Source organism: Melitaea cinxia, chromosome 26 (genome assembly GCF_905220565.1).
Source record: "Melitaea cinxia chromosome 26, ilMelCinx1.1, whole genome shotgun sequence".
NCBI classification, from domain to species: domain Eukaryota; kingdom Metazoa; phylum Arthropoda; class Insecta; order Lepidoptera; family Nymphalidae; genus Melitaea; species Melitaea cinxia.
Window position 1 is genome coordinate 5061601 of NC_059419.1, and position 15909 is coordinate 5077509.

A 15909-nucleotide genomic window follows, 5' to 3' on the forward strand; every position below is an offset into this window, starting at 1 on the left:
TGGTTGTGTTCTCATTTTCCTCGTCAGCAGATAATTTATTTTAATAAAATTTCGTTCGTCATTAACATATACTTCAGCTCAATAAAACGATTTATAACGAGAAAATAATTCTTAACGTATAAATAAAACATTCATGTCCTTGACTCAGCGGCGGATTATCGGCGTAATCAAAAACATTGTCTTCAAATGAAGTCGCAAAATACTCAGTAATTATTTCCACCAAAGTCTTGCAGTAAACCGGTATTTCTAGTTTATATATCTCCTGAAATTACATTTTCAACCTTATCGCTTCCCGTCGAGAAATAAATGTCAACTTGTAACAATTGCTATACGCTTGTTTAAATTAAATGAGTAAAAAATGATTTCTGAACAGCTTGATAAATTTTTCATTGACTTCGTAATAAAAGGTTCTTTTGTTATATTAAATTGTAAAAGCTGATATAGCTTTATTTTTCGTATTTGCGAACATTAATAATATCAAAATTGTGATGATTGGTGATGTGATAATGGATGGTTTTTTGTTTACAATAAAAATTATATGAGGTTATATATCACGGAGTAGTATAAGTATATTCTATGGTCTGTGTTGTATATTGTATTATGTTAGTTAAAAATGTTTATGTGTTAAAAAAATGGTTAAATTTTAAAATTTGCTTAAGGATAATAATTATTCCATGTAGATAGTGAATGAATAGAAAATTAAATGTTCGTACGTCTAAAATAGGTTCTTGTATAAATCATGTCTGCGTGGAATGCTTTCAAGAATGCCAGCAGCATTTTCCTCTTCAATTGCAATTCCAATTCTCTAAGTGAAAAATAATACGGCCCTCGCGTCGCCAGTGGAGGCAATGAGGTTTTAAATATTTTAAAATTTTCTCTGTAATGTTACGAATATTACGACAAGTAATAAATGTTACCTTGATCTATTTTACGTTGAAATTAATATAAAATGTTCTTATCTATATATATAATAATAAATATATAAGAGTTGTTTGATTATTTATTATATATACGCGCTCATTGAGTATGTTTTGATCAATATAATAATTATGCCCGCCTTTTGTACACACTTGTATTAGTGTATTTTTTGTACAATAAAGAATTTAAATAAAAAAAATAAATGATCAATAAATGTAATTGATGAAAAAAGATTTTAACTTTAAAAACTTTGCTACATTTGTGTTTAGACATACACTAAGAATAATATAACTAGATGTTACTTATAAATTGAAAACGTAGACAGAATATTAATTAAAAAAAAATTGTGAATGCCCCAAAAAGATGTTTAAGCACTAAAATATGCTTACAATTCATCTCGAGCTCGATGGCATAGGAAAATATAGTGAGGAAAGATACACGCGTTCAGGCAATATCAATAGCGGCCAAAATCTGTACAGACAGAAGCGTCAATACATTGCTTCTTTTAAAAGAGTATTTATGTTATATTTAAGGAATTTTAGAGCTGTTTGTGTGCTTTATCTATGGTATAAACTTTTAATACTTATTGTAAACTAGCTGTGCCCGCGACTTAGTCCACGTGTAATTTAACAAAAAAGTTATTGTTCAGTTCGTAGAGTTATAAAATAAATCATCACATCATCACAGCGGCCTTTCGCAGTCCACTACTGGACATAGGCCTCCACAACTTCGCGCCAAAAATGGCGTGAACTCACGTGTTTTACCCATAGTCACCACGCTGGGCAGGCGGGTTTGTGACCGCAGCGCTGGCTTTGTCGCATCGAAGACGCTACTGGCCGTCTTCGGCCTGTGTATTTCAAAGCCAGCAGTTGAATGGTTACCCCGCCATCGGTCAGCTTTTTAAGTTGCAAGGTAGTAGTGGAACTGTGTTATCCCTCAGTCGCCTCTTACGACACCCACGGGAACAGAGGGGGTGGCTATATTATTTGATGCCGTAACCACACAGCATAAAATAAATAAATCTCTAAAATACAAGTAGCCTAAGTTACTCCTTACTACATCCGCTATCTGTCAGTGAAAGTCCCGTCAAAATCGGTCCAGCCGTTTCAAAGATTAGCCGGAATAAACAGACAGACAGACACATACATATGCATATAGTAAAAAGCGCCTATTTTAATAGTACAAACAGATGTACTTCAATTTTATTTATTATTATAGAAATTCGATAGCAATATGTAGAGAAGTTTATACGAGTATAATATACTTAAGTTATAGGCTTTAAAATATTATGTCATTTGAGCGCAGAAAAGCAAGCAATGAATGCTATGCACCTAAAGAGTTAGTGAACAATATTTCAATTATTTAAAGTAAATTAAACAGATAACCAGCCACTTTTGGCGATTTTATTCTCGTTACTTTGACCCCGTGGGAATTACACATTCAGAAATATCTTATAAGATGTTATAGATTTCCATCTACATACATACAAAGCCATACCATGAAATTTATTGCAATCGATTCAGTAACTTTTAATGGAAAACAAAAAGATTCGTCTATCCATACATCCGTCTTTTCTCGTACACTCCCGCATAAAAAAATATGAACTCATTAAATCTAAATATTCTGGAGATGTCGTTACCGATATATGGTTACGTAATATATCATTACCGTAGTAACGAGGGACTAAAAGAAGCCTAAAGGAATATCTGAAAGCCAGTTGACCTAACCTACATACGAGATAAACTCGCTGGATGCAATATGTTTTATATCAAAACGATAAAATCAGGTCGCAGTTACATTCATTTTGAATTTAATGCTTTCTTGACTGCTATATTCCGTTAATGGAGTCACGGTAATGAAATAGCATTACAAGCTTCGTCCAAGACAAGAGAAATGTGATGAAAATATTATGTTCTAATGACAAAAGGTGCAAATTGAGAGCCGATTACTGAGTTTAATGGTGTGTCTTTGGGAAGACTTCTATCCAGCACAGTATATAAGAGTTGTTTGATTACGAAGTTTTATGGAAAAAAATATAACCTTTAAAATTCTTTTAACTGTATTCTAATACTGTAAGGAGAAACAAATTAGTTAAACGATTTTAACAAACATTATTTTGTTTTATCATGTAACTTTTATTTTTGAATAAGAATAAGATTGGTAGAGGGTATCGTGTGAAATTTGTGTTAATATTTGAGGAGTGGTCCAAGAAAATACCTTTAATCAGCGGTAACGAGATCGAACTCCATTTGGACAGATATTTGATTTTGTACAAATATTCGTTCTGGTCTGATATCTGTGTGTATGCCAATGTAAGTCTCCTTGCTCTACTTCGAAAAATACGCCAAGTTCTCAGTCACGGTTGTTGTTATAAGCAGCATATAGCAATTATTACACGTGGTAGGGAAATTATCTGCCATTCCATATTGAAATATCCTGGTAAATTTAATTTGAGAAAAACCTTCTCCTATATGAAGACGTCTTTGCCCATCAGTTGAAAATTTAAAAGCTAATTGTGTTCTTTCAGAAATTGTTTTAATATTAATTCGTTCAGAACGTCTAGGAAACATGATGTAATATTTATTTGAGGTAAACCTGAACAGCTATTCTAATGAAATATCTAGGAAGCTGTCCATGCAAATTATCTCACGTCATGTCAAAGAGCTACTCGATGCCAAGATATTGCTTATGGAATGACACTCTGTGAGTCGTTATGTTAACTGGAGACTAGCATACTCGGGCTCTTTAATAAAGGATCTTTTTACTAGATTAGAATTAAATGTATAAGGCCAAAATAAACTTTAAAAAAATATCCGTGTAAAATGGTCAGATCACCGGCTAAAATATGTTACACTGGGATGAAGTATACTGCAAATGAGAAATAAAGATGGGTTGAAAACTTATTAACGCACCTGAAATGCCTAACTTTATGTTGATTATCTGCGAGAGACTGTTACTGGTCTGATCCAACCATGTACGAACTGTTCTACATTGAGGCTACACCGAGTAGCTTAGTACCCGTCAGGATCATGGGGCTTCTAACCAAATTTGTTTAGAAGCCCTTTTTTACTTAACTGTGGTAAAGGTCAAAAGGAAGGTTGTTTATTTTATAAATTAAAAAAAGCCTTTGCCTATTTAAGAATAAAAAAATACGTGGAAAAGTTATGAAGTTAAAATATATCTTCAATTTTATTATATTCTCAATGAAAAATGGAAGTATCGAGAACAAAAATTGAAAACTTTTAAGCTTCCAGTTTTTATAAAGTACAGCTAAGATATATTTAAGCAACAAAACTTTGCTAGGTAATTCTCTCGTTGCATGTGCTAAACTTGCTTTTTGAACTTTTTAAGACTGATGCATTCATTTTTTAAAAAACACATTAACATACTTATTACTTAAAATATTAAATGTATATTAGGAATCCAATGATGCTTTGGATACGACGAATACATAATAAATGAATCGCAAAATCTTAGTATTAGAAATGTTGACACGTTTTGAGTACAAAGCCCCGAATGGTCAGCATGATATGATCAAAGACAAATGCTCCTTACAATTTTGTCTTTGATCATTGATATTTGATAAACAAATGATCACATTCAGAATGTGGCCTCAAGGACTGGAATGAATGTTTATTTTCTTATTGTCTTCAACTAGTAAGTGATGGGTAAAATTGAGACAACCGATAAGTTGGTACGGCCTTTACTGTACCTGATTTACATGGCAACATATTTCTTTCTTTGAATTCTTTGAACTGTATATTTTTGTCAGCAAAAACATGATAATAACTAAAGATCTAGCCACTTGTTTTCCACTGCTCAATTAATCTATTAATTCAAGAAGGATTTTCAAGACTAATCTGCTTAATTACGTCACGGTAGATTACCGTATATACGTTCGTATCTTAGGATTATTCCTCAAAACGCACAGATTTTTCCTTTAAGCCGAACAGGAATAAATTTATTTATTCTAATTATTAGTATTGACGATTTTTGGCATTTTGTGCATTTGAGCATTATTCTGCTAGCACACTTTTAAGTGTATGACTCTTTTTCTAAAAACTGCACCCCTACACTGGAATCTCATCCGCGCAGTCCTCAGCCCCTACCAGCGATCTTACGTCGGTCGTTGGTCCAGCGGCCCATGCTACGTTTGTCTGGATTTATTGCACACTCATTACCTTTTTTACCACCAAATTAACTATGAATTTAGTCACAAAATAAGTTATATTTAAATGCATTTTTCTCTTGTCCCCAGCTTCTCCCAGAAGGTCGACGAAGAGGAGGGTGGTGGTGGGGTGGCGCTACATCCCCCCGACGGGTTCTATTCTCACCAGCACAGCATTCACAGCGGCCACCATGCCCACCAGTCGGAGCCTGACCGGGGCTACATGGAGGGCAACCGATACGTCACAGCTGTTCACAGACCGTTACCTGGTAGGTTAAAAACTAGACATTACTCACGCTTTTTCCTGTTTCGTATTTAAGGTTATTTATACTGGTTTGATCTTGAATAAGGTTTTTTACGTTGCAAATTTAGTCTCAGTAGGAATAAAAAGAAATGTTTTGTCTCTTAAAAGTTAGTTTAGATAACGGCTTTGATAATACGGAGCGCAGTCGTGTATTAGCTAAAATAAGGTTGAATTTCAGCTCAACCCTGTAAACAGCTTACTTACTCGTATAAGATTTTTTCATGTCGGACGCCACAACGTCTGCCTGAATTTCTATATTTTATATGTTTTTACTTCAAATAACTTATTTATATTACAATATCAAAGATAAAAATAGAAAAACTGATATCATCTAGAAAATGCCATATAGTTATGAATTATAAATCATTAAACATGTAAATATTATCTGATAAAACAGCTTTTATCAAATATATTTGCGTAAAAGTACATATTTGATACGATTATATTTATAAATAGTTTCCAATATAATGTATCATGATGATATTAACTTTTTTGTTTATTTACCTTTTTTGAAACAAAAGTTAATAATTAATATTTGCATCGATTGATACATTTTTCATATATATCTTTCCAATGTGGCCTGGCCAAAGAAATGCATGCATGTACTTTCGTATTTAATTATTACTGAATTTATATTAACAATAATTAACAATAACATGTTCGAATAAATAGTTGAAGGAAAATGCTATGCTATGTTTCTAATCTTTATAGAATAGTGTTATATATTATCATTCGGTAAGATATTGTTGATAAATAAGACATTTGTTATGTGGGGACAAGTTTCACTGTATATTATTGATATCATTTATCGTTATATCGGCTACATTAATACGTACCTATGTGAAACACTTCAAGTTTCTACCTCCTACAGTTACAAAGATATAACATACCCATTCCCGTGACAGATCGACTTAAGAACGGGCGGGGTAATATCATTAATAAACTTCCGGGGTGCCACATTTACTAAACATTTGATTGAATGCTCCAGTAATGTAAATAATGTTACTTGTGCCAATATTGATGTGCTGTTTGCTTCGCTTATTTTCCATTCGATTTTTCCTAAAATATTTACGGTAAAAGTAAGCTTGGTTTTAACATAAAAAAGACTTTAATAAATAAACGATAAATATTCAAAGGTTCGGATAAAGTTTTGTATCGTCCGTTACCTTTTACAGAGAATGTAATACCTACGCTTATTTGAGTCATCGATCCCTTCAAATAATAACAAAGCGATGTACCGCAGTTTATGAATATGGAAAAACAAGCGATTTATTATGTAAGGAATAAAAGATTTTGTAAATGAATACATTAAAACGCTATATTTTATCAAGAATATTGTATGGTTAAATTTTTACAGTTAAATTTTTTTGTCTCTGTGTGTGTGTGTGTCTATGTTTACCGCGAAACCGTGGGGCAAAGCTAGTTGAGCTATATATGTCTTCAGTGATATTTTATAGCGGTAGAAAAGCGCTTTAAACAATTACGCTCACCTCGTTTAGGCCTGACTCAACCAAAGCTGTACTTCACTCTTACCGAAAACCAACGAGAAGTAGCTAGGCTTCTAAATGACCCACTGATAACCGGACATCGAATTTCGAGTCAAATTGAGTAACCTCCTCCTTTTTTGAAGTCGGTTAAAAAAGTGTTCTTCCGCTGGCTACCTTAGTCACCACGAGTAAATAACAATAGTCTTGTTAGCAGTTTTATTTGGCTGTTATCTGCTGTGTGGTTGAGGTACTTACCCATTTCAACTGCTCCATATTTTGAGCAAGATTATCTACCACTCTGGCGTAGTCGTGCATGTGCCGTGCCTAAACACGGTGAGATGGATATTTGTACTTGTCCAAATATTTTTTCCCGATTTTGGATGTCTGTCCTTGTCGGTCTCCCCGCCGTGCCTCGGAGATAGACCTGATAGTGATCGTTAATCATAGTAGGGAAATAAACCCGCCAACCCGCAGTGCGGCAGCGTGGTGGATTAAGCTCCGATCCTTCTTCTATATGGAGAGAGTTTGTGTCGTTTATCACTTGACGTCAAGTAAACCTCTCGTTGCTGCATATTTCCATAATAAAAAAAGCCTTAGGGCTCGTGAAATTTTTATCGAGTATTTAATCCCCACGTAAAACGACACTTAAAAACGACTTCCCACACAATGTCGAACTCATGATAGATATATATAAACTCCGCTAATATTCATTTATTCTTATAAAGGACTTACTTGCTACTAAAAATATAGAGTTCAAATATTCAGAAAAACAGTTGATGGTGAACTCGTTACTTATAAATAGAAGTACACAGCGCTTACATAAAATGTCATGTAATATCTAAACTAAAGAAACAGTAAAAGATTATAAAATACAATATTTAAAGTATACTCGTATTATTTGAAAGTATTAATTGTTCTTGACACGAACGCCTTTTGCGCTCTGCTGAAAATATTCTTTTCAAGTCTCCTTCTCATTGTTCCTCTTTAAAGTTCTCCGTCAGTATTAGAAAACGTGCGTAAACTACAAGAAAGCTATTTATTAATTTATTATTAATCTGAACGAATAATTAAGTAGGAGTAGTTGTTGATATTTCTCTCGTTTAATTAGTTCCTTTACCCTACGGTTTTTTTTTTATTTATTTATTAAAGAGCTTTGCCGTTTCTGCGACTATGTCACGACGTATGTTATTATACATTTATGATAATACAGCTACATGAAAATACCTTAAGACACTATTGAAATGTTGTCAGGAAGAAAATTCTCTTTTTGTGATAACGTCAACATTTTACGGTTATATATTTTGTTATACAAATATTTCTATTATTTTTCTTTATTATCTGTATACAATTAAGAATATTTTATTTCGTAATTATAGCTATTTATATATACTAGTTAGGCATTCATACTATTAATAGAATACCAGACATTGTTCGTATATATCAAGAAAAACACGTCTCGATTCTACTGATGACCATTTAGAGAAACCCAGTATTTATACACACTCTATAAATCAATTATAAAGGTACTTCGTTACTAAGTAATTTTTAAATAATAATTAAATTCAACGCACATTATTATAGTAAGTGATTTCGTCAGCGTAAAGCATGAAAACTTCGACAGTACAAAAAAAATTCTAGTAGGGTAAAGGTATGTAGGGTAGGGTAATACATTTTCTACTAGGGCTTTATACATTTAATAACGATTCAAAAGTACTTTTGGACACTACTTTACTTTGATTAAGCACTTTTAAATGTTTCCTGACAATTATATTTTATAGTTACTATGAAGGATATACGGGATTTAGAATAATATTCTGAGTGCAGATTATGTTAAAAAAAATAATGATGATAACCTCAAAAGTTCTTTGCTTTTTCCAACAGATGTGTTAGTATTCTAATCATAATTTAACGTAAACAATATTTTTGCTATTATTTCAAAATAACCTGTTACACATTTGTTAAAAAATAAACTAACAGAGTTTCAAAAAGTCCTCTGTGGAAAATAATAATCGCAAACAGTTTACAATTTTGATTGTTATATAAAACTAAGTTTTACTCGAACGATCACGATTTTGCATTTTGTAATTTTAAAGATTATAAAATTATTAATTCTTGAAACTATGCATCGCTACATTATTTGCACTGAAATGCTTCGTACTTAACTCTATTAAAAACTCTCCAAACTCTAAATTGTATTAAAATTTTAAAATTTTCATTGTCACAAAAATAAATCGTACAAAACTGAAAAATGAAAACAATACTTATAATGAATATGAAAAACATTTTGCAATGAAATTAAAATGCCAACAACTTTTGGTTTTTTACGTGTTTTAAAACGACTCAATGAACCTTTAAAAGTAACAAAAAAAAACTGAATAATAAATATGAACGTGGGCAATTAGCATTATAAAGTGACCAAAGCGTTCAAAACACCGCCTTTTACCTTGTCTCTTTCCCTTGATCTTACATTCGGATTTACGTTGGTAGTCTTTGCTATTTGAAAGGAATTTACTTTGAAGCCGCTTTAGGAAATTGTATCGTGAGTTACGTCTACGTTAAATCCTTATTTAATCCGTCTTTTTCGTCGTTAAATTACACTTACAACTTTTAAGTTGTTGAAACGTATTTAAGGGATTAATGCTAAGACCGAGGCGGTGTCGTGATGAATGACATTGAGTTTAATTACGTCTTAGTTTTTCCTTGGCAAGATTAGATTGTGTTCGTTTTGACTTGTTAAGTTAATTTAGTACAAGATAATTTAATATAAATATGTCATATATTTTAATTTTCTCCAATCCTCAGTGAAGCGACGTGACGCATTAAAGTTCTATCTTTTGCAGCAGCAGAAGAAAAGCATATACATAATTATATGACAATCCCAGAATGTTTACGCTTAACTTATTTTAAGACAAAACATAGAAAACAGGGTATTTATTATTTAGCCGATTTATTAGACAGACATGCCATGACTTGCAAAGGATCAAACACGTGAAATTTAGATTTTATTTTCTGGAATTTTCGAAATTTCATTTCACTTCGTAATTACCGTATTCAACAGTTCGTACCTCTTAAAAAATAATGTTCTTAAGTTACAGCGTGGCCAAAAATATGGCATCATTTCTTAATGTATAAGAAGACTAATTGTAGGAAACAAATAATTTAAAAATAATTTTTTGCAGCACTAAATCACTCCAACTCGTCATGCTCGTCGGCGTCAAACGCGTCGACGGGCGCGGGGCTGTGCGCGGGCGCGGCGGAACCGGCGCCACCGCTCTTCATCGCCGCCCCGCCGGAGGGCTTCGGGCTGGCTGTTCATACCAACAGGTAAGGCGGAGGACACTTATGCTTAGAATTTGTTCAATATATGCTAGTTTTAAGAAAATTGTTTTCACATTGGGTTGGTACCCGTTTTGGAGTGAACAAATTCTATAAATAGTTTTTGTAAAATATATATTACTTTTATAGAAGTTATTTACCATTGGCTTCGTACTTTTTTTATAGTCAACAATTTCTATAAATAGGCTTTCAATATATAGTTTAATGGGTTGGTAGTTTGGTACATACGAGTAAAACTAGGTAATGAACGAAATTACTAATGCCAAAAATCGCTTTAAATTTGATAGCTGTGCACTTCCAGTTGGTATTCTAATAACGCATGATTAATTCAGTTGTATAAATTTTATAGGAAATAGTGTAATATTTGTAGAAGAAACAATTTTGTATTATTTATTAGTCAAGAATAGCCTTTGATGGTATCAAGTCATTTTATATTATCGGCTAAAGTAGTTATTTTAACGATATTATTTTTATTAAATTCGTTTATTTTGTACATAAAATAAAAATAGAAGAGTTTACTTTCCGAGAGTTCACAGAAGTTCAAAGGCAACACATAAATCTTAAAAGTAAGTTTGTGATTTATGGCAACTTTCTGATTAAAAACATATGTTTGGTTCGCCAGTGGGTGCAACTCAACTAATGTTCGTTAATTGTTTCAGAACATTATTTATAATTAAAGCGTGATTTATGATGCCATTAGTGCTATGTATAATTTTTGTCCCATGAAATATTAATAATTAAGATTTATGAGACTGATTTTGATCAAATAGGAGACGAAATTGTTTCACGCAGTCTATCAGAAGAATTTGGTAACTGACGATATATTTTTATAAATCTGCTTCCATAGGCGGGGCACAGACGTTGGGATCATTGGTACGACAGGGATAACACAAAAAGATCCCACTTTGCCACAAAAACGGGGAAAATTGACCCGAGGGTATGTCCCTAACCTCAGGAATGCGTTTTGAACATGAAATCCTTAACACTCCTAGAAATATTCAATCCTACTATTGTGCCGTTCCCCTTCATTCGTCCTACCGTCGACTTTCACGATTAAATCGACTAATGTCTGTAACTTTAGTCCACTTGACTCTAATTCATTGACAGCATGAGTACAATATCTACATTTAAAACTTTTTACCTGTTCACATATTAAATACTCTACTAATACATCAGGCATGTTCGAAGATTGACGACTAATGCTCACTGTTTCATACGTAACATTGTTTTCAATCTGATTGATATCAATAAATCAAGCAAATAGCTCATTAAAGCAATCTAACGGTAGTATCACTAAATCTTCTACGTTATCACTTTCGATTTGGCATGAGCGTAATTTTACATGATCTATTAGAATCTTTTATTAAGTAACAATAATGTTCTTTTCACTCTAATATTTAAATATCAGAAATATTTCATTTATTTCCAATTCTTTTATCATCTACTACGTCAACTGTCACCAACACTGCCTTACACCTTAGATATCATTTGACTTTCGGAAATGTAATTATGCGATTATAGAAAATTCTTTCCTATTTTAGTAGAATTATCATTATCAATCTTAGTTTAATTTGAAAAATCATTAGTGTTATTTTAATTTTCCAGTCGCTATGAAATGTCCCAAGATCTTTTGGACAAACAAGTCGAAATATTGGAAAGGCGATACGGAGGTCTCAGGGCTAGACGAGCAGCGGTTACTATACAAAGAGCCTTCAGAAGAAGACAATTGTTGAAAAAGTTCAGCGCGATCACAGCTATGGCGAAAGCGGCTGACTCAAACGCTAGGAGGCTGCAAGATGGTTCCGACCACTTATTAGTCAATGGTCAGTAAACTTACAATTTTCTTCCCATTTTTTTTTTTTTTTTTTTTTTTTTGATCAGGCAGAATTTGTCGCATTGTTGAAATATTTGGAACGTCATTCGAAAAATAATTTTACAGTTATTTATTTTAAAATTTTTAATGCAATAAAGTAATATTTCAGTATAAGATTTTACGTTGAAAGTTTTAAAATATAAAGTACCTAATATATCAGTCACGTTTATAAATCAATGAAGTTCGCTACTTTGCGGAAAGTTTGATAAACGTCTTTTATTCTTTTAAATTTACTTGTACGTTGTATCGATATCCGTAATATCGAATACGTGATACATTTTTTAAACAAAATATCAATTGGGCATAAAAACATTTCTTCAAATACAAAAATACAGCCAAGTTTTTCATATACCAGTACAAAAAGGTCTCTTCTCATTGAATATCAATTAATATTTGGTAAATCTGATTTTTGTTTATTGTGTTTTACTTAAAGCATTGCTAATCAATATTTCAGGCAATGATATCTACGCAAATACGCTACTTCAGAAGAGTCCGGGAAGCGCAGAGAAAGTCCTCGCGTTGGCCAGACCAATGCGTTCCATGTCGCTGCGGGAAAGACACGATATTGACATGAGGTATGTTTCATTACCTCAACATCATATGTTGCCTTCAAATTGTACTTTAGACATGAATTTTATTTAAGATTTACCGTTTTTAGTGACGACTCTAAAATGCCTATAAAATTGGGCAAATCTTGTGTTACTAATGCAGTAACCATTTTAACATTATAGACGTTGTTGTAACTTAAATGTATTATACGCTTCAGCCTGAAATATCCCACTACTGGGCATAGGCCTCTTTCCCCATGTAGGAAAAGGATCAGAGCTTAATCAACCACGCTGCTCCAATGCGGGTTGGCGGATATATTCCCTACTATGAATAACGATCGCTATCAGGTGTACATGATAACAACCGGGACCGACGGCTTAACGTGCTCTCCGAGGCACGGTGGGGAGACCAATACAAATGTTTGTCATATGCGGGGATCGAACCCGCATACGCCAGCGCAACAGGTACAATCCATGACCGTTGCGCCAACGCGGCGTCGCAAATGTATTTTAATTGGATATAATCTTCAATTCCGTATTTTATTTGGCAAATATTTTTGTTTTATATGTTGTAAACTACATATCGACATGCATGGTTCAACCTTCGTTACCTATTAGTGACCCGTTTGTATGGGTCGTAGCATGATGTTATTAAGCGTGTAATCTTCTTCGATAAACAGGGCTTTACGCCGCAAAAATGTTTAATAATAAGGACCCAAAATTAGTACGTAAATAAATAAACTAATTTTCTTTTTTTTTTTTTTTTTCTCTTTTATTGATTTTAGGGACTTTTGTCCTACAAGGACATGCCAGTCCCATTATAACTTTTACAAAATAATCGGAACACGCACAAAAAACTTAAACAAAAATACCTCAATTACTAGTACTACACAGTAAAGTGTCTAAATACGTATTGGAATATATTATCTTATGTATCGTATATGTGTATGCGTGTATGTACAAGTATCATATTATTTGTATCTATGTGTGTATACTATATTATGTATGTAAGCATTTATATATTGTATAATTATGTCAGTCAATCAGCCCAGCCTATTGCAGTCCACTGCTGGACATAGGCCTCCCCAAGTTCGCGCCAATATAATAATTATGTATAAATTTTATTCTCAATAAGTTTAGATTGTACACGCTAATTTTGTGATTGTTTTATAATTTTCCTATCGCAGGACTACTGGAAGAGATTCCATCATGGGATAAGTAGTGCCTTTGTACCAGAATTTTATAAGATCTATTTCCTATTGCTATCCTAGTGTACATAGATTGTTAAATAAATAAATAGATATTATTACAATAATGGTGGTATATTTTCCCAGCAATCACATGCCAATCGACCCTCAAAGCGAAGTGGAAGCCATGGTCGCTCGCGTACAACAGTCCGCTCATCAAATACACATGATGGCTTCCGAGATACCTCTACACCATCGTGGCGACACTGACAGCGGGGTAAGTTAGACAATGAGCTTGTAATAAAATAAGTTTTTTTTTTCGTATTTTCTAGCTATAATTATTTTAAATCTGCTACGATAGTAGATTATAAATAACCTTTATTGAGATCGGAGGTTACAAATATTTGAAAAGTATATAGATATCTCGTAGGAGATGACTTATCGCTAAAAGAATAGAAGCGGGTCACATAATAAAAAAGAATAAATACATATGCATAAAAGTTACAAATATGCCTTCATGGCGTAATGTACTTAAGTAAATTAAATATCTCAAAAACTAGGCTTAGATCGAAGATAATTAACAGGTATTAAGAATTGAAAACGTTCTTTAATTAAAAAGTAAAACTATCAGAACTGAATTAAAAAAAAAATACTGTTTTGAGAAAGTAGGGCACTTTTATGAAAAAATGCACTGCCATTAGAAAGTGTACTTCACAATCGTAACGGTGGATCGACATCATTATTAGTTTTGTTAACTATTGTGACATATGATATTATGATATTATTTACAACACGGAATTTTAATATCAAGTAGATCAGTAACAGCAGACTTCGAAATCTTTTGGAAGTAATTTTTGTCCCTAATTTAGAATTATCACGCATTAGTACTTTTATTGCTGAAAATATTATTAGCTGAAAAATCTGTAACTCGTAAAAGTTTGCTGACTAAGCTTTTGGAAGTTATCTCTTGTTAAAAAAATAGTCGCTGGCACTAACCCAACAAGTTAAATTGTCTGCCCTCAATAAAATGCCGATTCTTTTATCTATTAAAATATTTTTAAATTAAATCTCTTTAGATGACAAGCTGCTAGATTTAATAAGTTAGTCTGAATAAGCGCTCAAATTTGTGTTTTCCAAATTTCATTAGTATCGATTGATCAGAAATTGGAAACGATAATTTGGATGAAATAATTTTGTTCTTATATTAAGATCAATCAAATGGAAGTGTTAATGTAATTATGACATAAATGCTAATAAACTCAGCCGACTCTGTCAATAAAAGTGAATTAGAATTTTAAATTTTGTTCATTATTAAATCTTTGTCTGTTTTTATAATTTTTTGTCCTTGGGTGTAGAAAGCTGCCGTTGTTGCATAACAAAATAAAAAGCACAAATCGAAATTTAAACAATCTTAATAAATAAAAAAACTTTTAAATCATTATTTTAGAAACTATTAATATACGTTTATTATTTAAATCAATTTATTTGGGGAGCTACTATGGGTTTGGAATGTCGACTCTGCTGGAAGAATCTGCAAAAAACTACACAAATTACTCTATTAACTTAGAAGATATTCAAGAGAGCTTATAATATTTTATGAATACTATTTACAAAAAGATTCGATTTACTTTTAAAATATACTAGATTTTTATTAATTAAGTATACCTATTATATAAAATCCCAATTAAATGATGTAAAACAATGAAATTTATAAGACATATTTATGATAGCGTCGCTGCACGGATATGTTTCTTAAGACAAAAATTAAATATTTGTGCGAATAATTATCGCGTACGACCAATATTTTATACCAAGGGTAATTACAACATTACCGTTAACCGAAATAAGCCTTTAATTTCACACGATAAAAGTCATAATGGTATACCAGTATTTAATTATCTGAATACCGTAGTGATATGAACGGTTACACGTAATAATTTTTATCAGTCATTTGCGTGACGTTCTCGTTAAATACCGTCTACAGAGTTTTAATTATAAAATGGATTATAAAACGAAAAAAGTGCTAAAGAAAATATTGAAAAACAGTAATTTAATTATTTTAAGTAGAGTTAGTAAAATAAGAGTGTG

The 15909-nt window shown here is 32.3% G+C and overlaps 1 protein-coding gene across 1 annotated transcript in view; it reads left to right on the forward strand.

Moving 5' to 3' along the window:
• LOC123666570 (IQ motif and SEC7 domain-containing protein 1) overlaps nucleotides 1–15909 on the forward strand; it is a 90550-nt gene that overhangs the window by 57705 nt on the left and 16936 nt on the right. Inside the window, exons 2-7 of the mRNA XM_045600677.1 lie at nucleotides 5177–5355; nucleotides 10057–10201; nucleotides 11061–11150; nucleotides 11819–12036; nucleotides 12541–12661; nucleotides 13969–14098. Coding sequence (XP_045456633.1) covers nucleotides 5177–5355; nucleotides 10057–10201; nucleotides 11061–11150; nucleotides 11819–12036; nucleotides 12541–12661; nucleotides 13969–14098 — 883 coding nt within the window. The remainder of the gene's footprint in view (nucleotides 1–5176; nucleotides 5356–10056; nucleotides 10202–11060; nucleotides 11151–11818; nucleotides 12037–12540; nucleotides 12662–13968; nucleotides 14099–15909) is intronic.